Genomic DNA, 25,217 nt, shown 5'->3' with positions numbered 1-25,217 from the left:
TTCCAGGCTCCATTTTTTCCGGCTTTTTCTTTAGTTTTTTTATAATTTGATTTTTTACGCGGTTTTTTTTCTAAACGAATTATTTTAAACTCGTGAACTTTTTTCTTTTTACAAGACATTTTAAAAATATTTATAAACATGAGTATAAAGTTTAATTATTCTGGAATCAGTGAAAAAGTTTAAACGCCTTTGCAGCATATAAATATATAAAAATTTTTAGTGGATAAGTTTTTAAGGGGCTAGTTCCTACATAAAAGTTTAACTTCCATTAATATGTAAAAACTTGACATAAAAAATAAGAAAATATTTAATAAAAATTCTACCGTAGTTTCCATAAAAAAAAAAGAAAATAAAAATACGTGAGTAAATGTCGTGATTTGTAAAAAATAAATTACTAAGATCTTTAACTTTTTGAAAATAATTTATCTGATTTTTACTTCACCACAAGTGAATAATTACTTGCGCGATGAGTATTAAAAAAAATGAGTGAACGTAAAAGTTTTGATCAAATAGATTGATCAGTGATTAGGTACTGAACTTTTTTTTATGTGCGCACTCACACATTAACCCTCGATCAGCCCCTTTATTTTGTTACAACTTTTCTCTTGCGCTAGACGCGTGTGAGGTCCGAATTCGAGTGATTCCCACGCATCGACACTCGACTGCTAATAAATTTGGCGGGTCGAAATTAAAAATTTTTCAATCTGGTCCTCACTTACTCCAATTACTATTTTTCTTTCCTTTAATAAATTATTTTATTCAAAATTTAACGTCAAATTTACTGTACGTGATTTTTTGACAAAGACGAGTCTTAAAGCTCGCAACAATATTGACTTTTAATTAATTAATTAAATAAACTAGTCCCCAAATCAATTTTTATAGCAAATAAAAATAATTATCAATATTATTTATGTTTATGTATTTTATTTTCTCTTAACATTTAATTAAACCAGTGGGGTGAGTAATAGGAGTGGTATCGAGAGCTGGTCTGTTACTTTTTCTATACTGTATCTACATACACATATAGGTATATATATGACGAAATATGAGGACGAATATTCTTTTGAAGTTTAATCTCTAATGGAACGAGCGCGCAATTAGCTGAGGCTTATTTTATTTGAATGAACATGTACATTAACTCCCACATACTCACAGTACGGTTCTAAATGAGAATAAGAACCGGTGTAATACTATATACATATATATATATATTAAAAAAAAAAGAAAAAAAATATGAAAAAAAATATTTGAACGCATAGACACGTGACGGCACGCGCCGATCGTTATACATCATTTCCAATTTCAAATTGTTATTATGCTGATATATATGAGATAGGGGGCAAAACGGGGTACCCTTAAAATTGAAAAAAAAAAAATTTCTTTCTTTTTAAATATTTCAAAATCGTTTTTGTAAATATAATTGAATATCATTTTGAATTTTTTTTGTTAAACTTTTTCAAAAATCGAGTGTCAGTCACTTTGGTTTTATGATAAAAACTATTAAAAATTGTTTCTTAACATAAATTATTTACAAAAAAATTTATGTAATCCCATTTATTTACTATCCAGAATTTTTTTTTTACTTTTTTAGGGGGTAACCCATTTTTCCCGCAAAAATAAAATTTTTCTTAATGCTGACTGAAAATTTTTTCTATTTACTCTAAGTATCAAAAAAAAAATTTTTGCGTGTTTGAGTCCTCGAAAATTTTGTATTTCCCTAATTACCCCGTCTTGCCCGCTTTTCTATACAGTTTAAATTTATTATAGCTTTCAGAGAATACTATAAAAGAGATAAAAAAAAAAAAAGTTATTAATTTGACCCAGCGAAATTTTCAAAAATAAATTTAAAAAAACGCGGGGTCGGATTAAGAATAATGATCAAAAGAATAAGAAAAAGCAAAGGGCGATGTTATGACAATTATAAGTTTTTCCTTTTTCGGAGCGGGCACGTGTCATTTCACGTCTGGGTCGCTCGAGGGGGGTCTTTGCTGCGGCTTTGAGCTAAGAGCGAATAAGAGAATGGGTAAAATGGATAAAAGTTAAGTGAGAAAGAGGAGTTTTAGTACTTTGTATATGTATATGTGTTGTACAAAGTATTAAGAATAAAAGTTTTGTAGATATAAAAAGAGGACAAGGGCGAAGGACGACGCGTGGCGTCGCGTGAGAACGACGTCGCTCACACGCGACTCACGCACGCGTCAACACGCGGCCAACTACGCGGGAACTGGAAACCCATCAGCGCGATTTACTTTAGATTTCTTTCTTCCATATCCATTGTATATATTCTACATACTATGCATACACATATATATATATATATAAAATATGTACATTACTATTACATTTAGTTGCATAGTGTATTTAGTGAGCTTTCATTACGTAGCTTCAAATTTTGTTTAGCTCATCACAAAAGAGCTTAAAATAATACGCGCCTAGTTATATTTAAATATTTAATCCCTTCATTAAACTTAATTACTATTTTTTTATAATTTTTTAATTACTTACTAAATTAATTTATTTATTCATTAATATTTAAAGCGCTTGAATAATTTACCTGTTAGTAATTCAGTAAATAGAGTAAATGCTGGATTTTAAATTGCGAGTGATTTTAAAATAATTAATTTTGATTAAGGTAATTTATTATTTTTAATTAAGCGGGTGTGGGGGATTAATTAATTAAGTAGTTCGTTAATTAATTATTGATAGGATGTGGGTATAAATATAGAAGAATATTAAATGATAAAATCGTGTGGGAAGAAGTGATCAAAGGCAAAAATGGTCTTTGAGTTTATTAACACGCGACTATGACGCGTGTTGTCGCGTGTTTGTCGCGTGTTGAAGAAAATTGTCTGGCACTTTGCGCTGCGAAATTGTTAAGACGGTGTCAAAGTAAAAGTGTGTCAGTCATGTGAAGTTTGCGGTGGAATTCTGGGTTACGGGATTAATTTTTAAATATTTTTTACTGATAAATTAAATTGCGGAGATTTTTATTGATAAAATTTAAATGAGCTGATGTGATTATTTTTGGATTGCTAATGAAATTTTGATTGATGCGAATTGAGTTTATGGTAAACGAAGCATCCCGTGCATAATTTATTGGAATCGTCGGCGAGATTGGATGGGGAAAATGACGATGAGGACATAAGTGAAACAAGGAGATTTTTTTTATGCGATCAAGTAATTTATCGAATGAAAATACTCTGTATAGAGACTCGATCAATCTCATGCTAATCCAATATTCCATGCAATTTCATCTTTTCGAAGCAGAGTGCTCTCATATGGGCGAATGTGGATGTGCAGGTCGCACATCATCAGGCCCGAGGGACATGTCAGGACAATTCGTTATGCGTACACGCTCAGACCGCAGAGTTGGTTTTTATTTAACGCGTACGTTTGCCCCTCGGTTTCTTGTCCCCCGCGTATTTTTAAAAATACTCTATTGCTTTTTCCAACATTAGTATCTTTGGAAATTATTTTTATTTTTTGTTGGCAATAAATTATGAATTTACGGAGTGGGAATGAATAGAGACTTTAATTAAATTTTAAATCCAGAGTAAATGCGGAGCGGATGATTATTTATTTAAATGCCCTTGGAGTAAAATTTACTCCCAAAAAGAGTTTATTGTAATTTTGAAACTCCGGTTCGGAGTAAAATTAATTTTATAATTTATTTTTTAAAAAAAAGTCCAAAAATTATTATCATTTAATTGTGATCCTGAAGTTAGCTGACAATTAGTAATTTTCAGATTTTTTTTCAAAGTATAAATTACAAAAAAAAAAAAAAACTAAAAATATGCGCATGCAGAAAATTTTAAAAACTATAAGTGCAATTTTTTGGAATATTTTTTTTTTTATAATTTGTTTTTTAAAAAGAAGTCCAAAAATTATTGGCATTTAATTATGATCCTGAAGTTAGCTGACAATTAGTAATTTCCAGATTTTTTTTCAACATATAAATTACAAAAAAAAAAAAAAACTAAAAATATGCACACGTAGAAAATTTTAAAAACTATAAGTGCAATTTTTTGGAATATTTTTTTTTTTATAATTTGTTTTTTAAAAACAAGTCCAAAAATCATTAACCGTCGGCTAACCAGTATAATAAATTAATTCCGAATCGGAGTGAATTTGAATTTAAACAAAATCCATAATAACTCCCGGTTTTTCACGGAGTAGAAAAAAAATTTTTGTGAAATGGAATAACTCCAAAACTTTTTTTTTAATTTTATTAAAAATTTATATCAGTCATCTGGAATAAAAATTAAGTTTAATGAGAGCTCAATAAATGAAAAACAAATGAGTTAATAATTGCACTAAAATTTCAAATAAATAAAAAATTAACTCCAGCAACTTCATTGCTCTAAAATTCAAATAATGTCTAAAAATAACTATAATCTCCCGTGTAATATTAAAAAACTAGTACATACTGTATCCATACATACACAAAGATTAAAGTTTTTAAATAAATAATAACTTGTTTTAATCAATAATTTTAAATTATTACCAACTCTAGCTTATGACCGACGAATGCAAAGACTTAAAGCATTAATTGAGTTATTTTTTAATCTAGACAACCCGAGCATCGAGACCGCACACTCACACTCAGACAGCTCATAAAAATTAAAGCAAGAACAAAACTGAAAAATAATATTCTCTCTTATTCGTTCATGTTCTCCATTATTCCTACAAACTTTAAATTACCGGTGGTGTTTTACCAGCCTGCGAGCTCGACTTTAATTTCGGATCATGTCATCCGCGTCTCAATTAAACTTTGTCTTTTTAAAGTTTTAAAATTTGAATATTATTTATACATAGAAGTTTTATTAAATTTTGTCTATTAATATGGTAATTTAATGAAAACAAAATAAATATATATGAATATGTATATTTATATAGACAAATGTAATTATTGGTAATGTAGGGCACCAACACTTTGAAATATTAAAAGTAACATGAGGCAGCCCAGCCCCTACCCTTAGACAGTGACCCGACTAGTCAGGGGTTACCGCGCCTGGCTTTTCTGATAAGCGGGAGTCGCGGTGTTCTGGCTCAACTCTCGAGGTTATAAATAGGAGCCTCGTTTAGCTAAGAGCCAGCATTACGACGTCGGGCGTCGCGACATTCGCATCTCTATTTATTTTGTTACTCATCAATAATCGCCGACGTCTTATTTATTTACTCTATTGATTCGCGTCCTACTATACATACACATAAATATTAACATAAATATATATATACAGATATTGATATAAAGCTTTTGTTTACACGGTTACGCTTTGATCAAGCCCGGCCGTGCTTTAACTTCACAACTGTGAAATATATTTTTTTACCGTGTAACTGAGGACTGGAGGAAAAAAGGGCGAGTTCCTAGTAGTCGCAATTCCACCACAGGATCGATAAACCAGGAGAATGTTCAAGAAAGCTCTCACTGAATCCGGAAGGAGAATCCTAAAGGTAAATTATTTTTATTTTTAAAAATAGAAAATAGTCTCAGTAAATTGGAATTTTTTTAAAAATTTGAATAAAAAAAATTAATTGTGAACAAGTGAATTTTTAAAAATTAATGTTAATATTTTTTAGGCGATTAAAAAATTATCAACGAAAAGTCGGGTGGTGACAAAATCGCAGCAGAAACAGCCGAGACTAATAAACCCGCAGCTTAATATCAATAATTATAGTGGCAATCACAGTAATAATGGCCGCAGTAATTGCGATGGTAACAACCAGGTACCATGTGAGCTGGTGACGACAGCAGTACCAGGATGGACAGTGACATACATCGAGCCCGAGGTCACATCATTGTCCTGGTCCCTCTCGTCGCTTGACACTCACAGTATCGATACATATGTAACCTACATAATGGAGGGTTTCGACGAGTGCAACTCAATGTGCTGCTACTGCATTGAGCATGAAAATCAAAAGAATGAAAACCGCGAAAATGAAATGATCATTTAACCAAAGCTACTTTTTTTTATACGGAAATTTTTTAATCATTTTTCCTAATATCTAGTCTACATGTATATGTAATTTTAAGTATTTTAATTACTAATGAGTATTAATTATCGATATCAATGAAAAAATCACTTTCCTTAAATTTATTACTTATATATATATATATTTATATTTATTGATAATTATTAGCCTACATGTCCAACGAAAAAAAAACAATGAATTGTTACTTTTATTTTGCTCAACGCCTATTATTTTGGCACAGACTTAAGCAATAATTTATTAATTAATTTAATTGATAATTAAAATATATATATATATTAGAGGTGTGCGAATAATTTGAACTTACGCGTCATTTATAAATTTTTGAATTATTCAAAACTTTACGAATAATTTGAATTTTTTTTTAATGACAAAATTGTGATATTTTTTATATAATTCAAATTTTTTTCAAGGGTAGTAGATCTCAGACACGAATTACGAGATTACTTTTGGTAACGTCAAACAAATAAGTTCACATTATATATTTGAAAGTTGATCGAAATTTTCTAATTCGAATTGAATAGTTAGAAAATTCAAATTATTCGTTTTGACTTTTGATAGTTATATTCGGTTGGATGCAAATCGACTCAAACATCCCTGATATATATGTGTATATTTAATGTATGAATATATATGGTGGTGTATGGATGACGTCAATGAATTTATTTTAAAATTATCGAACGTCACTGAGCAAAATTATACATATATGTTATATTTATCTGACTATGACGTAGATTGAGGAGGGTCTGAAATATCAACGATACACGTGCGAATTAAGTGTAAATATCAGTGGCTTGTAGCCATTTAAAACTAATTAATAAAATCATTTACTTGTCATATTTTTAGTTAGTAGATATTTGTATGTCCATATAAATCTTAATAAATTTTAAATATTGTATGATAAATGATAAGTTATTTTGTATTACGGCTGTGAAAGTTTACAATGAGCTCCAATAAATTATGATAAATCTTCCATAATTATTTTAGAGTTATTTTATTCCTGTTTCATTTTTTTTTATTGTCCTGTTTTTTTTTCAGGGCTTCATTTATTTTTATTGACTAAAAGTTTTTTATAAATTTATTTATTTAGTGGAGTGAAAAAAATTTATTTTACTGATTTATTTTTCAAGTTCGATAGCTTTTTTAATTAAAAAAGATTTACAAGGGCTTGATATTTATTTAGTGGTTCATATTTACAGTATTCGAGTTAATCAATCGGTTTTGATTTCGCTGATTATATTCATTTTATAATAAAAACAATTATTTTTTTGACAGCAATATTTTTTTAGTATTTTGTAGTTGAATGATTTAATGGATGCACTTCATGAATATCAAGTGCTAATTTTTTTTTATTTAACTTCAGTATTAATAAAAGAATTTTTTTTTTTGCATTGGTGCTAAAAAAATTTTGAAATTACGATAAAATATTACAGTCACAATAGAACTAGACCAAATATCATATTTTGACTGACATTTTAACGTAATACCATCCCGTGATATTCATACTGGTATTTTATTATGTGATATTTGAATATGTAAGAAAAAAAAATTAATTTCTTACTATTATTAAATTATGGAATTAGTATTTCCCACTTGAATTTATACATAAATAATTATATTTTTTTTAATTTATTGAAAACATGAAAAAAAAAAATAATATTTTGAAACTTGGGCTACGTTTTCGTCAAAATTTATTTTTTTACGACAATAGAACAGGTCAAACATCATCAAATTTTCGCGGAAAATTTGAATTTTTTTGTTAAAAACCCCGCCATTTTTTTAAATTTAAATTTGTCCGTTCGATCGAGGGTCATGGTACGAAAAATGTCTTCTAGTTTAATAAACTTTTTGGTTTTTTTTTTATTTCATGCACCGGAAGGTTGCTATCAGTACAGTGGGGGACTTTTTTTTTGGGCGGTAAGAGATTGTGAATAACCCGCAAAATTTTAAATTTTTTGGTACAAAAATTAAATCTTGTACTCATTATATATCCTTTAAACATTAAAACACTCCATGCAGTAGTTTTCTCAAAAAAAAATTCCCAAAAATCATATTTTTTTAGGCAATTACACTAGTGGTTCCCCTTAAGTAAAAAAATTCAAAATACTGTCCTCCTTTTTCTCAATTTAAAAAGAAAAATCGTTAATCTAATAATTTATCTAATTTATAATTATGTACGATAGTGATTTTGAAATAAAATAATAATAATAATTATGGAGTTAATTATCAAAAATATATGTAGGTTTGAGTAGACCCAAAGTGAAGTAAAAGTCTAACTATAAAATAATAATGAGTAAAATTAAAAAAATAAATGATGTCAAAATGTAAATGTAAAATTAAGTAAGGGCCGAATAATAGACACGTGGCGAGCAAAGTAGTGGGGTGAAGAATATTCGAGCAAATTGGATGGTTTTGCGTTCAAAATAAAAAGATGCCGATGGGGGTGCAAAGATTGTATTCTACTTATTGCAAGTTGTTAATTAGAACCGGTTTACCCTCTTCCCCTCGACAATATTTCATATTTTGTTTAACCCGGGAATTCGTACGGCCATTGCTTTCCAACTTTGAGGATTATTATTCCAAACAAGTTGGAATGGTAAAAAAATATAGTGCCCAGAAACGCGGAATAATAGAGAGAAAACTGAATGGGATATAAAGGGGTAATTTAACATGAGAAAAGAATAAAAATAAATACATTTTTTTTGCTGAAAAAATACCAGGTCAACTGAAATTTCAGTATTATATAGTAAAAAAAAAGATAATGTTTTTTTTTAAATTTAATTGCAATTATCTTCATTACTTATAAAATTTTATTCTGTAATTAAAAATACAATTTTTATTTTTAATTCAAAAACATATTGCAAAAAATACTTTACACTTTTAATTATAAATATATAATAATTTATTTATTTTTAAATGGCACTTTATTATTCTCTATAAATATATTTATATTTATATAATTTATTTAAAATTAATCCGGAGACTCACATAAATATTTACAAAAAAAATTATAATTAATTACACTGTACAAGAGTCTCATTACTGACAATAAATTATAGATAATACTAATAATAATTAAATTAAAATAAAATAAAAAATCTCCACACTTAGGTACAAGTTATGACTAAAAAATTATTATCACTCTTAAAAAATAATTAAATATATACACGTGCTATTGGTAGCAGATTTTGTACGAAGACGCACTGAAAAAAATTTGAGGGAAATTCGAATTTTATTTGAATTCAAATTCACTCCGTTACTGAGAGTTTCGGAGTTTTATCAGCGGAGTAATTTCAGAGTGATCTGGATTTTATTAAAATCCGAATGGAGTAAATTTTAAAGAGGATTAAATAAATAAACCATCCGCTGTTTATTCACTGGCTTTCTCTCCTCAAATTTTTTCATGTAACAGCAACAATAATAATAATTATTATGATTATTGTTATTAGTAAGCCAACTCAGCACCCCAAGGTCGATAAGGTTTTCCGTGCTGCTGCTGGGGATACTGACCAGGATATTGTCCCCAGCCGATCGCACCCCCTCCAATGAGCGGAGGTACTCCAGTACCTGGCGGCATTCCATTACCCCCAGTCATTCCTTCATAATTAACAGATCCGGTTGACGTCGCGGTGATTGAACCAGTAGGTGGAATCGATGATGTATTACTAGGCGGGTGCTCACGATGAAAACTCTGCAGATGAGACAGCAAACGTAATCTCAGAGGATCACGTTCATCAAGGCCTTCCATTGTCACCAGATAACGTCCAACTTCAGCGGCGCACTCGCCCCACCCCACTGCGTGGTAATCCATCGCCAATTTTGTTGTGTCATAACCCTCTGGACCTGGAATATTTTTGGTTTTATTTATAAATTCACTAGACTGTTTTGTTTAAATATAATACAAGTAGAAAAATTACGAGCCGATTGGACGTAAATTAAAAAAATATTTTATTTTGCTGGGGCATTTTAATAAATTCTAGAGTCTGGAGGGTGTTGGCGGTATGGGTGATAAAAAATAGTTATAAAATAACGGCGGGATAAATGAGTTTTGGTTTTATTTCGTGTGCAGTTACAAGTGGGATAGGACTATTAAATTAGATTTGTCATTTAACAGGCCACGATAATCCCCTCAATTCCCTTGACGGGTTTTTATCTCTCTCTAGACTCTGAGCTACGAGTTGTGGCTGTGGACTGATCAAGTGAATGAGAAAAAATAAATAAAAGTTAAAGGGGAATGTATTTTCGTGCATGGGACACTTTTGCTATTGACTGTCATATGCACGAGGACTTAATGTATTTATATGTAAGAGTGTGTGTATGGGGATGTGTGCTGTGGACTAATGTGTCTGGTTGGGATCTATGGGGGTCTAAATGGTTCCCACGCTACCTGTCTCCCGTTTAGTTTGCCGGCTGCATCACTGCAAAATGGGCGCCTGTATAATAAACCCATCCTAATCAACCCCTGAGCATGAGCCTTGTGAGAAAATTTTCTTTCGCTTTTCATACTTGATCGAGCATGGATAATTTTAGCATAAATCCTAAAAATCATACATATGTTTTTTTTCTTTTTTTTTAATATACTAGAGTTTACTGAAAATGGAACAATAATGAAACTGATTTTTCAAGTGGAAACTCTTTGTTCATTTTTTGTAGAAAAATAATTTTCAAAATTTTTAGTGATCATTTTATTCAAAATTATTAATTTAAATGAGCCTAAAGTTAGTAGATAATTTTCGATTTTTTTTTTGACAATTCAATTAAAAAAAAAAAAAATTAAAAAAATGCACATGTAGAAAATTTAAAAAACTACAAGTGTAATTTTTTCAAATATTTTTATTTTATAATTTATTGTTTAAAAAATAATTCAAAAATTAGACGTCGGCTAACTTCACTATCATGCTAAATTAATTAATTAATGCAAGGGCAATTTTTTGTTTTTTTTTTTTTTTTAATAAAAATAGTTAAGTGTTTTGGTTTACATTTATTTTCATTGGGTTAATTTAAAAAAGTGGCTTCTGGGGTGTGTGTATAAATTTAAAATGAAATGAGTAAAAATGATCACGAAGCAATAGGATCGCTGCTGGTTTCCCACAGAGCGGCTCTGCATCTGCCCTACACAGAGTGGCACCTCTGCTACACTCAGCACCAGTAGTGTGTAGTTCTCGACTCATTTTCATGGGGTGCCTGAGGGGGAGCTCCCACCCCTCGGTCTTTTTTCTCACTCTCACTCTTACTCTCCCTCACTCACACCGCATTGATATTCTCCATACTCCACTCGGACAGTTCCCCTACCAAACTATCGCTCTCGAAAATATATATACACATATATATAGGCAGTAATATTTCGTGCAATGTGTGTACGTCAATCGTGGGAACGCCACTCGGAAGAGTTGTTGACTTCCTCCTCGCTTCCCACAGGATCCCATACTCAGTACAGCAAAAATATTATAACCAAGACCGAACTACTGCTCAGGGTGCTGGCTACAGCACCTGCTTCTTATTTTCTATTGCTTTTAATTCGTCAGGACCACCAACTTCCTGGTAGGACTCCGCTAGTTACAAACCAATACCACGAGTAGAGAAATCGGAACTCGTGAGACCATTCAAATAATTATTTTTAAAAACATTACATTCATTCTCAACCATAATATTTATGTTCACCATAATTTTTATTTTCTTTTAATTAATTAATTAATTACCAAATAAATTTTTTTTTAATCCACAGAAAAAAGGATTTCTTGGAGCAAAAAATTTTTACTTTTTCCAAGAAATTGAAAATAAACATTTGCTTGGAACGGTGAAAAATTTTTCGCACCAAAAAATCCTTTTTTTTCTGTTCCAAAAAAAATAAAAATTGTGTAAGCCATTAAAAGTTTTTTTTACACAAACTAAATTTATCAAAAATTAGATGTAAAAAAATTTAATTAATTAAAAAAGTTATTTATATTTTGATTTATTGAATAAAAAAATTTTTAATTAATTAATGAATTTTTTATATTTAAAATAAAAAATAAAAATATAAACAGTTGCGGTAAATAACAGATGGCAATACGGTTACAGAAATCTAAATAAAAAAATTACAGTTACGGTCTTTTTTGAATTTAATGTCTCTTAAAAATCCCTTAGGCGGTCAACAGGTGTCTTCCGGTTGAGCAAAACACAAACTCAAGATTATATATATATATATATATATATATATATATATATATATATATATATATATATATATATATATATATATATATATATATATATATATAAAAAATACCGTAGGCGTGAAGGTCTTGAGCTCAGCCTTCAATTTTCAAAAACTCATTCAGTTTTCTTCTCGAGAAAAAAACACCATTCATACGCAACTTAGCAATGGGTGGGTATAAAAATTTTGAGAACTACTTCCGCGTGTCCTTCAAAAAAATCCGTTACGCAAGGACTTGCATCAGGTTTTTTAATACATAATGATAATAATAAAGATTATATTTAACGGGTGAAGAGATTGAATAACGTGATATTTACCTTTATTTCTCAAGGTCCTCAGATGTTCAACAGTTAGCTGTAGTATTTCGGCTTTCTCGAGTTTTCCCGAGTGTGGATCACGCGCGGCCGCTGGTACTAAACGCCGTAATTCACCAAGAGATGCATTTATTCTATCACGTCGCTTCTTTTCAATCATTCCACGTCTACGCTTGCGGGATGTGTGCTGACAAGAATCACCACCAGGTGAATTGCAACTAAAAATAATTCATTTATATTTAAATATTCAAATTATTTTTCATTTTTTTTATTTTGCATTTTTTTATTCCAATAAAAAATTAATCAAAATTAATTTACAACATTTGAGTTTTTTAAAAATTTAAACTTCCAAATTGAAAGAAATTTTTTTGAAACTCTTGTAAAGGTTCTGGAACTCAAAATATTGACTGGAGGAAAAAAATCAATGAGACCATTTTTGTAGAAAATTTAAAGAGTGAAAAAAAAAGGTTTCATTAAAGTTTTTGATATTTTGAATAATTAAGCGGCAATTTTTGTTTTGAAATATTGAAAAATATTTTTGAGTATTTGCTTGGTAAAAAATAATTATTTTTATTGATTGTGCGGTTGTAAATAATAAAAAATTAAAATTACAAATATTGAAATTTAAGAAAAAGTTTTTTTTTCTACTCTAGACTAATTATTAGCATTTTATAACAATGACAAGTTGATTGCGCCTGTTGTAAGTCTATAAAGCAACGGACAAATATACAAATGACTTATGAATATTCATAAAATATATACATGTATAATAAATAAAACCAAAATTCAAATGAAAATATATACTCTCAATTTCGTAGCAATAATTAATTCTATTGTACCCTGATACTTTTTATTAAAATTCTATACTATTTAATTATTTCTAATTCATATAAACATAAAAAACTGAGCCTCAATTATTGACCACAATAAGTAACTCCAAAATTATAATTTATTTACTACTAATGTTGTGAATTAATTGAATTAAATTTTTATTCTATTTATAAGAATTAAAAGAACATATTTTTTTGTATCAAGCGAAGACTAGTAAATTCGCAGTAACAACTTTCTGCGCAATAATGTCTGCAAAAAAAAAAATTTTTTTCCTCAATTGAACCGTCACTTTTACAATTCATCCAAAAATATTTTTTACCAATTAAATATCTCATTACTTGTAAAATTTTATCCACTGATAGAAGGATTTGTTTAGGAGTAATAAATTGATTTATTAAATTTTTCTCAATTGACTTTTTTGGATTTAACAAATATTTAGTAATTATTAACAATATTTATTATAATGAAATAAGTAACTTCTTTATTATTAAGAAATATTTTTAATGCTAACAAAGCCTTATTAACATAAAAGAAATATTTGTTAGCACCAAACAAGGCTTGTTAATATTTAATAAATATTTCTTAGACGAATTTGTCGGTAGAGGGATACACACGAGCTTGTAGTGGTGTACACGTATTAAAAGAGCTAGATGTGTGTGTGTAAACGTAACTTACAACTGAAGCTCTCATATACTTAAATAATATTTATATCAGAAGTGTTTTGTAAATTGTCATCCATATTATAAATATGAAAATATGAAAGCCTTGTTAGTTTTATTCAGTTCAATTTTAATCAAATATAAAACCATTAAAATCACATGCACTATCAAACGGATTTTATGTTATTTCTCAGCATAGTTTAATATAAGAAATTTTAATTTGTTTATTCTAGTTATAGTGTTAATTACTATGAAATTGTATTTTGAAATTAAAAGAACAGAAAATTTTATACGATGGCTGTTTTAGTTATTTTTGTTTATAAATATAAATATTAATGAATGTGTGTAGCTGCATGCAAAAACATATATAGATATATATTCTTGAACTGTGTGATTTTATGAATTAAATTTTGATAAATAAGTTAATAGATAATTTCTTAAATATAAAAAAAAATTTGTTCAAATAATAAAAAATATATTAAATATAGAATATTCATTTATTAATTATTAAAAAGTGATTCATTAAATGTTAAAAAGTGATTTATTAAATACTAATAAATCATTTTTCAAATGGAAAGAAATCGTTTATTAGATGCTAAGAAATATTTATTAAATACAAAAAAATGATGTTTAAGAAATGATTTGTTAAATCTTAACAAATCTTTTTTAATACTAAGAAATCCTTCTATCAGTGTCGTTTCATTAAACTTCAATTAGTCCTTGAATTTAAAGTGTAAAAAAATTTCCATTATCAATTTAAACCAACACACAGCTTCTTTAATTACCGATAAAATTTAAAAATAAAATAACTCTAACAGTTTTATTTAAAAGTAATTACCGTACTCTTAATTACTTGTTATCAAATCGAGTAATTGTTTTTGTAAAAAATTTTCCATTGACATTTATCACTTTTATTATCATCAATTATCCGATTGATTTGTTTTGCTCGAAAAAATAAAAAAAATAAACTTACGGTTCTTTGCCACTTTCTTCTGAAAAAACGTCATCACAATCAGAGTCACTCATAGTCCTCTTTAAATTTCTCTGCTGATGCCCTTGCTGCTGTTGTTGCTGCTGGGAATCACTCCGACTCCTCAATTCCGGTCCGTCAATTTTAAGTTCCGGCAATTCGTGACTAGGTCTCAGCTCAGTTAAATCATGTTGGCTCTGTTGTCTCATTCCACCAGCATTTAAGTCTCCATGGTGGCCCTGAACATTCAAATCGTGTCTCATGTCCTGTCTCATGCTGTCATTTCTCATGTCTTGTCTCATACTGTCATTCCTCATATCCTGCCGATGATGTAAATCAGGTCTCAGCATCTCTTGGTGTCTTAGCTCAGGTCTGAGATGAGGATCAGGTCTCATATCATGGCGCATGTCATGCTGAGGTTGATACGCGTGATGAGGTGGCGGTGGGGGAGGTGGTGGTGGATAAGTCGGATAATAATGATGACCTGCTGGTGGTCCAGGTATACTTGACAGATGATGACCCGGTCCCACTGTGCTCGTTGATATTTCTGATGACAGCAGAGTGCTGTTGTCATCTGATCTTGCTACCACTACACGCCACATTTTATATTTTTTCTTGACCAATAAAATTAATCAACACTTCAGTTCACACTTAACACGTATGGGAACGGTCACAAATAGTTGATATGTATTTTTTAAAATTTTTAAAAAATGAAAGCACGTCCGAGGCACTTGGATATGGTGGTAATAATTATGAACGCTGATTAAAATTACTAGGATAGTGGATGGACTTGAACTTAGACGCAAAAGTAAGAGCAAGTTGAGAGTGCGTATATTCTGGACTACGTGCGGACCGGTCGCGTGGCGGCAAACGTATGTCGTGTGCGGGAGGACGAGCACGACACACGACCTAACCTACGGTCACGAGGATCGGAGGAAGGGAGAAAATGCGTACGCTCGCCACGTGGTGGTCGTGGTGGGGATTTCGCTGGATATGGGGTACTGTGTACGCACTGAAAGACTGAAACATGTGTGCCAGTATGCACATGGTTTTTACAGTGTGTGTGTGTAATGTTAGTAAGTATTGAAGAACAGTATCTGGACGAATTACGTGTTTAGGATACTGGTTAGGTGCCCGGCTAGGGGAAGAGATCCAGAGAGTAGGGGCACGATTTCGTGGGAACGCGTGTCATAATTTTTGATAGGGGATGAAATGCCATTTGCACAAAGAAATCTTATTCTTTAAAATCAAGATATCTATCACTTTTGTTTTTTTTTTAAATTTTCATTGTTATTAGTTATTTTGGTTTTTGAATTTTTTTTTTTACTTTAATTCGGATTATTTTTGGATTAACGAAAATTTAAAAATTCCCGCTTTCATTTAAAAAAAAACATAAATGTTTTTCATATCAAAATATATTTTTATATTTTATAAATTATTGAGAAAAAAAATTTATAATGGAGTAGCCATAAATTTATTCAAAATTTTTTTTTGAGTAAAAAAACGATAAAATGTATTTTTTAAATACTAAAGTATATTTTTATATATTTATATGTTTAATATACTCGATATATTTTATAAATTACTGTTACAAAAAAAAATTTTTATAATTTTTTTTAAATTCACCATTTTGCCGCCCTTTTATTCGTAACCCCTTTCAAAAACTAAAATTCACGCTTTTTGAATTATTTATTTTTATAATTACAAAATCCTGTAAGAATATACTTATCGCAATGAACAACAACAATAGTTAATTAAAAATTCAATGAATAATTTAGCATGGAAACAAAACCTCAACGTACAAAGTAATAGTAGTGGTGGTTATAATAATACGTAATAATAAAGTGGCACGTGACTGGACAAGGTGGTTGATAGCAGCGAAGAATACAGTACTCAAGTGATTGAATATACATATACATATATATTTTGCGATGCTGTTTGAGCAAGAGATAAGAGTGTCGTGTATATCGTACGAGATATCGAGAGCTCGAGCTTTTTAAAATAGATATAGGGAAGCCACCGTGAAATCACTCCCACACGGTCAACATTCGCGTTAAAGTGATTTTACTGGTCGAGTACTACTTCTACATCTACGAGATCCATACATTTGTTGTATATGTATAAAATGATTGTGCGTAGGCTAGTGAGCACAAAGGGAGTAAAGAGAAAAGGGACGATTGAGAGGGTGGGCTCAATGAAATTCACACAGGAATTGGTTCCAGCACGCGCTCACACGATTATCGTCGAGTCCTGGGAACTTGGCTGACTAATCGGTTAACTTTTGATTATATCCTCGGGGGTGAATTTTTTCTTTTATGTTTGTTATATATCTGCACTACAAACAGCTAATAATCTACATGCAATTTTTTTTTTATTTACAGAAGAAATATCAAATTAATGAGCGATTTTATAAATTTTATGAACGAATTTCGAATTTAAAAATTAACTATAATTTTTTTAAAATTTCTATCAATTGAATTTTTATTTTCCATTAAAAGTACTGATTAATTTAAAACTTTTTCAATTAAAGTTTTATTTAACATATCTGAATTTTTCTAGTCGATAAAAAAAAATTATATAAATTATTTAAGGGAATAAATAATTTTTTTGCTTGCAGACAATCGCTGAGGAGTTTAAGTAATTAATGAGGTTCAAATATTCTCAATATCTGAATTTATGGAGACTAATTTAATTTTTACGCCATTAATAATTACCAAAAATATCTAGTCCACATAATAATTTTTTTTTTATAATTTCCATAAAGTTCCTTCAAGTTAAATAAAAATTACGTACAACAAACAAACAAAAAAATGACAAAGTTTTGAAAAACTTCCAAAAAAACAAATAACCTAAGCAAGCATAAAAAAAAATTCCGCTCAATTTCAAACGAGTAGTTTATGAAAAAAAAAAAATTTATCATCCAAAGTTTACCCGCATTAGTGGAGTTGTCAACTTGAAAGTTTTATCCCCAAAAAAACTGAATTGACTTAAATTTTTGAATACCATATAGATACACACGTCCAACACACGACAAAAATTTGATCGCGTGTCTCAAAAAAAAAGTGTTTTTTACATCCTTTTATATTTAACCTTTTCCTTTATCCAGTCTTTTTTATTTCTTTTCATTCCTTATTATTCTTTATATTCCATTTTTATTTATTTTCATTTTTTACCCCGAAACACCTAGCGGACTAAAAGCCACTTCTTCATCCCCTTACCAAAAATCTTGCTGATGGAGTCTGCAGTCCATTATGCAATTTTTAAGAGCGACAAAGAGATCAAGCTCTAAATAAAGAAAACGCGCACATACATACACACACACACACATGTACACATATGTATATATAAATAAGGGAGAGTCATATGCTCAGTTATCCATCTCTCTTTGTTATTTTCAATGTCTCTGTGTCTCCCCTTTGCACTTTAATTTTTTTCTTTCAAACATCCTCGTTCCCACAGACGTCTCTCTTTCGCCTTCATCTCCCTCATTATTCCCCTTTCTTTCTTTCTCGACTCTTAAATATTTTTTTCACTGCTCTACTCGTAAAAAGAATAGAGTGCAAACGAAAGACGGGCCTTTTTTTTTAGTCTTTTTCAATGAGTCCAAAGACATGTACAAGATTCACCATAATAAAAATAAGAGAGCATCTGCACTAGTTGATTTTCCCGAGTACCAGAAAAACTTTTTCTCTCATTACATTTTTTATTTATTTTTTTATTTTATCTCTTTCTATCACGGTTATATTTTTCCATCTACTTTACGTCTAATTAAAATCATTACCCAGAGAAATACGAGCAGCAAATTGGTAAAAAAAAAATTATAAACTCGACAATTGTTAAAAAATAAAAATAATTATTTTAAATCTGCGAAAAAAAAAATTTACCAGTAATTAAATTTTTATTTACGCCCTATTGTATTGATTTTTATTTATAAAGGGTTTGTGGTATTTTAAAATAATTTTATAAAGATAAAGAGTGAATCACTGGGCTGCACTCTCGACTCTTTGCCCTCAAGATGGAATTTATTACATGGTAACAAGCACACGAAACGCGATAAAATTAGACTAATGCCAGGGTGTTGTATTTTGTTGTACAGAAACTCCTGTTATGTTATATTATATTACGGAACATAACAGAGTTTGTATATATAATAAGAATGCAAATGTTTTATGAACACCTGGCGACTTACTCTTGCATATAAATTTTTTTTATTTTAAAAAACTATAACTTATAGGACATAAGCATATTCTGCATTGTTTTGCATATTAATATAACAAATGTCTATTAATTATTCATTTTATTAAATTTTATAATATATAGATATTGTTTGGAGGTTGATATTTATGGTAAAATATCAGAAATATTTTATTGGATATTGGGAAAAAATTTTTCGATGCCCGTTGAAATGGGCGGGAACTAGAAAAAATTTAAATTTATTTATCGGCGGAAATGATAGCGGAGGAAAAAGGGATAAAGGGCGAAGAGTTATGACGACGGGTTATACATTTAATTCGATGGCGAGTTAAGTTGATTTATTGTGTTTTGTGCACAAGTATGATTGTGATTAACTGATTGTGAAGGTATAATGGGACAGTAGGAGGTAGAGTTAAGAGGTTGCGACGGAAAGACGCGGTGCTAAAACTTCCGGCACTTAACTTCCTGTTAATACACGTGACTGTTTGTCTCGCACGCGTGCTAAGTCACGTGGATAAGACATTTTGGTTTTTGTTATAAATGGTTGATTTATATATTTGTAGTTTTTTATTTTTGTTTGTAAACAAATTTTTGTTTTGTTGATGACAGGAAGTGAGGCCGGACAGAAGTGAAAAAACAATTTATTGAAAATATTTAAGGTAATACTCAGTTTTAAAATTACCGTTTAGAATTTAGCAAAATTTGACATCTTGCTACACTGTGAAAAATTTCCTACAAATTTTACTATGGGTGCATTGTAACCTTGGACCATAAGAAAACTGGTACAAAATTTAAATTTTGTAGCAGGAAATTTTCCACAGAGTAGGTAATAATGAGAAAAAGGTGCGATTGAATTTTTGAAGAGTTAGAGATTCAGTAAGACTGATTTTCATAATTTAACATTCAGCTGCAGAAATCATGAACATGAAGATCAGAACGTTTTTCGCGCAAAAACGAAAAAAATTTACGAAATTTTACTGCGTGAGGAGTAGGTGGGGGTGGCTTGCAATTATTGGCTGACACATTAGCGTTTATACGAAAAATTTCAAAAGATCCAATAAATTTTTTACTTTTCACTCTGTTTTTTTATTTTCGGTCCGTTCCGATTTTCAGGTACATGAGAAATCACAGGTTTCTTCGATTTTATTTTTCCTCTAACTTTTCAAAAATTGTATCGTTTTCTTATAATTATATACTTATCTGGAAAATTTCATTAAATTCTAAAACTGACAGTACGATTTCATAGAAAATTATCTGAAAACCAACTGGAAATTTTCTACAAACCAAAAACTTGACTTCAAAAAGATCAAAATCCCATTTGTTGTTGAAACAATTAATTTTTTAAAAAATTTCAAATTTTTGTCATGAAGACAGATACAAATATTACATTTATATTCAGTATATTTTAAAATTACAAAATAAAATTAATTAAACTGATAATATTTATCAAGTCTAGTCAGCGAACAAAGAGCTAAAGAATAAAGCAAACATGCATACATTAACTGGACATAGATATAAAAAGCCAATGTAAGTTTCTTATTTCTTACAAAAACACTCAAACAGTACAAAAGTTGATTGGCGAGCGGTCACTCCCCCAATAATCGACAGGACTCACCAACAAAAATAGAGTTTTCGTATATATGTAACAGTTGGTGTAACACAATCGTCAATAATTGACCAGGCATTGTCCGACTGGTCATCGCGCGAACCGAGTCACTACGTGATAATTTTTATCCACCCCTCTTCATCCCTTCATATTATTATTACCTTTGTCTTTATTTCTGTCCACTCTCTTCTCTTCGGTACTTTACGATTTGTTTGTCCATCACTCGAGGACACTCGGACAATCGAAAATATTAATTTATCACCGATACCGTTACAGCCATTAACTTTTCATATAATATATATACACCAACTTACATACATACTACAGATATTATATTTATTATATGTATATTACAACATTATTGTACCGCAGTATATAATTTTTGGGGACGTTATGGATAATGTTTGCAGTCGTAAATTTGCAAAGTGACCCAATTGACAAGGGGGAAAATTTAAACATTAAAATGAAATGATTTATTAAACATATAAAAATGAATTGATTTTATTATTTTTTATTAATTATATAAAATCATTAAATTTTTTAATTATTTTGTTGCAATTTCAAATGAAAAAGAAATAGTTTCCTGGCGCAAAAAAAATTTTACTTTCCCCAGGAACTTTTTTTTATGATTAATTGAAAATAAAATTTTTTTAGGGCAGGAAAATATTTCTACCCGAAAGAAAACTTGGGGAAATTTTTGCGCTTTAGTTTTATGTGCTAGCGATATTTCGGAAGATTCGTCTGAAACTTCCACGGAAAATACACACTCAGCACGTAAACATTCCATACTCACTACGTAAACAATCCAAACTCAGGGCTGGGTGGTAAGAAAAAAAAATTGTGTTCCTTCGCTTTCATGTGCCAGCGTTATTAAGAAGTTTTCTATAAATCCAAGAGAAATCCTAGACTCACCCAAGACAAAAACTTAGAAAAATTAATTTCTCTGAAAATCCTAGAGAAATCCTAGACAAATCCTAGAGAAAACATAGAAAAATTTATTTCTTTGAAAATCCTAGACAAATCCGAGAGAAAATCTCAGTAGCACATAAAAATAAAAGAAAATGATTATTCCTTATAATATCGAGCTCCGAGTCTGTATTGAGTTTGTATTGAGTCTGTATTTTCTATGGAAGCTTGAGAAAAGGCTTCTAAAATCTCAGTAGCACATAAAAATGGAAGAAAATGATTATTCCTTACAATATCGAGCTCCGAGTCTGTATTGAGTCTGTATTTTCTATAGAAGCTTGAGATAAGGCTTCTAAAATCTCAGTAGCACATAAAAATGAAACAAAATGATTATTCCTAGACAAATTCTAGACGGATCCTAATGAAAACTTAGAAAAATTTATTTCTTTGAAAATCCTAGACATATCCTAGACAAATCCTAGACAAATCCTAGAGAAAACTTAGAAAAATTTATTTCTTTAAAAATCCTAGACATATCCTAGACAAATCCTAGAGAAAACTTAGAAAAACTTATTTCTCTGACAATCCTAGACAAATCCTAGAGAAAACTTTGAAAAATTTATTTCTCTGACAATCCTAGACAAATCCTAGACAAATCCTAGAGAAAACTTGGAAAAACTTGTTTCTCTGACAATCCTAGAGAAATCCTAGAGAAAACTTAGAAAAATTTATTTCTTTGAAAATCCTAGACATATCCTAGACAAATCCTAGACAAATTCTGGAGAAAACTTGGAAAAACTTGTTTCTCTGACAATCCTAGAGAAATCCTAGAGAAAACTTAGAAAAATTTATTTCTTTGAAAATCCTAGACATATCCTAGACAAATCCTAGACAAATTCTGGAGAAAACTTTGAAAAATTTATTTCTCTGACAATCCTAGACAAATCCTAGACAAATCCTAGAGAAAACTTTGAAAAATTTATTTCTCCGACAATCCTAGACATTCCTAGAGAAAACTTAGAAAAATTCATTTCCTTAAAAATCCTAGACATATCCTAGACAAATCCTAGACAAATCCTAGACAAATCCTGGAGAAAACATGGAAAAACTTATTTCTCTGACAATCCTAGACAAATCCTAGACAAATCCTAGACAAATCCTAGAGAAAACTTTGAAAAATTTATTTCTCCGACAATCCTAGACAAATCCTAGACAAATCCTAGAGAAAATTTTTTAGTGGACAAGATTGCAGACAGGTTGGGTTCTTCTTCTGCAGGAAACGAGCCTCAAAAAGCAATACATTGTATCAACTTCTGAAAAATAATTCATTTCGCTGACTGTGAGATTTGAACCTAAACCCGGTCAGTTGAGCTCGAGGATAAGAGTGTCATCCGCTCCACCACAGTTTTATATAAAATTACTATTTATTTTTATCGCACGATGCCATGTAAATCAAAAGATTCAATCCAGAACAATTTGTTAATTAAAATTAATTATTAGAAAAGTCAGAACAAGTTCACTAGGGACTAAGTGTGCCCTAACACGAATGGACAAATTTAATCGTTAAAACGTCCAGCAAGTCACGAAGAATCAACGGGCTATTTTCACAGGCCATCTGTACTTGTAATCTCTGAATGTGTGTTCTTACACAGATAAAAATACTACATCTAGCCGAAAATAATGATTGTCGTACGGTCGATAACTCGATTAAATCTGTGTAATTGAATTGATCGAGGAGGTCGTTCCACCAATTAAATCACCCACGCATTTACTATATATTTATTATCCACTAGCCACCCGACAGTTTCACCCGATTTACATATTATTCAAATTTACCATTACATTTTATTTTATGTATACACTATTTATATCCACTTTACCCTACATCCTTTATTATACCGCAGAGCTGACACACTTTGCTATTAAACATATTTTTCACTTTTTTATTCAATTCGACTGACCCCCGATTTTTCAGGAACGAATAAATTTTTTCCGTATCTTGATAAATATAAATTTATATTTTATGTATTATTATATATATCTATGTCAATATATATAGATATATATATATGTTTATATAAATGTATAAAAACTTCTTTTAAAGATATATAAACCCTAGATTTAAAAGTAACCCTCATATATTTGGCAACGGGGCGATTCGTTGCGGCTTTAATAATTGACAATTGAATCATCCAGAGAGTAAAGTGAAAACAAGTGAGTTTAAATGTTGACGGCTATTTCAATTGTTAATTCATGTATACAAATGTACTAATAAAACCATTAATGTATAATAATAATAATGGTTACAGTAATAGAAATATTAATATTTATATTTTTTTCACATGCGGATTTTGAAATAGGCGTGATTTTAATGACTGACAGCTGTCAAAATTTAATTCTGACATTGCGGAACGAAGGGATAGTAATTATTGTAAGGGTTGTATGGGTCACTGTCCACTTTTTTTAACAAATTCATTAATTATTCATGACTTTGTTTACAGACAAATATTTTTCGGATGCATGCAAAAAAAAAATCAGGAGAAATGACATTTTCAAATAAGAATTTCAGGATTTTACTGAATATTGGGTCACGTGGTGTAAAAAATGCGCGGAGGGAACGCTTTAGAGTGAAATTGACTCCGAAACGGAGTTTATAATAAGATGACTCTGGATCGAGATGAATGAGGATTGAAATAAAATTCAAATCATTCAGCTGAAAAAAATTCCGTATTCGCTCCGTTTTTTTTTAAACGGGATTCCGAGTGGCGGCGAATTTGAATTTAAATAAAATCCATATTAACTCCGGATTCTCATCAGATTTTTTCACAGTCTACGTACATTTTAAACTGTATAATTGACTATTGGTCATTATATCTAACAAAATTATTATTTGAAACTGTTTTTACTGAATTTGTCTAATTTTTCTACTTTTCCTTTTTTCCTGCGATCATAAAATTTATTCAGGTCCTATTTCAAGTGAATTTATATCCCTATTTAATAAACCGGTATTTGATTACTTCTATTTCTGTTTTCAAAAGACGAAACTCATAATTTTTGATAAATTTCAGGAGACATTGAAAATTTTTCAAAAATATGACTGAAATAAGATCAAAAATATTTCAAAACGCTTCTGTAACATATTTATTATCAAATTCGACTCATATTTGACAATACCCAAGAAAAAACCAAAGAATTTTCATAAAAAAAAAAAAAAAATTCAATTAAATCGAAATTATTGATAGCGAACATAAATTTCATGTTTGTATACATATTTTTGTATGCAAAATTCATAAATTTGAGCCAGTGAATGTTTTCAATATTTGAATAACTCCGAAATTTATTAAATTATCAATTAATTAGTTTTCCGAGTGGGAGTAAGAACTTTCAAAAGATTTGAATGTTAAGTAAAATGGGCGTGAGTATGAAGTTTGTAATCGAAGATCAATAGATGAGTGATGGGCGTCAATTATATATGTGTTACGAGTTACGAAGTAGCGTAGAAAGTGTAATAGGAATAGTTGTTGCAAAAATGGATGGATCTATAGATATA

The 25,217-nt window shown here is 29.8% G+C and overlaps 2 protein-coding genes across 2 annotated transcripts; one reads left to right on the top strand and one right to left on the bottom strand.

Moving 5' to 3' along the window:
- Positions 1-5,120: 5,120 nt before the first annotated feature.
- On the top strand, positions 5,121-6,076 carry LOC103569360 (uncharacterized). Its single transcript, XM_008546637.2, has 2 exons — positions 5,121-5,454; positions 5,581-6,076. Exons 1-2 carry the CDS (start codon positions 5,410-5,412, stop codon positions 5,953-5,955), a joined length of 420 nt encoding a protein of 139 aa, XP_008544859.1. The 5' UTR covers positions 5,121-5,409; the 3' UTR covers positions 5,956-6,076.
- A 2,843-nt stretch (positions 6,077-8,919) lies between these two features.
- LOC103569359 (hairy/enhancer-of-split related with YRPW motif protein 1) lies at positions 8,920-15,843 on the bottom strand. Its single transcript, XM_014441568.2, has 3 exons — positions 14,965-15,843; positions 12,505-12,719; positions 8,920-9,834 (listed from the first exon to the last, which is right to left on the bottom strand). Exons 1-3 carry the CDS (start codon positions 15,561-15,563, stop codon positions 9,437-9,439), a joined length of 1,212 nt encoding a protein of 403 aa, XP_014297054.1. The 5' UTR covers positions 15,564-15,843; the 3' UTR covers positions 8,920-9,436.
- Between the last annotated feature and the right edge of the window lie 9,374 nt (positions 15,844-25,217).

This window comes from Microplitis demolitor, chromosome 5 (assembly GCF_026212275.2).
Source record: "Microplitis demolitor isolate Queensland-Clemson2020A chromosome 5, iyMicDemo2.1a, whole genome shotgun sequence".
Lineage (NCBI taxonomy): Eukaryota > Metazoa > Arthropoda > Insecta > Hymenoptera > Braconidae > Microplitis > Microplitis demolitor.
The sequence above is the reverse complement of the archived record's forward strand: the minus strand, read 5'-3'. Positions and strand labels throughout refer to the sequence as shown.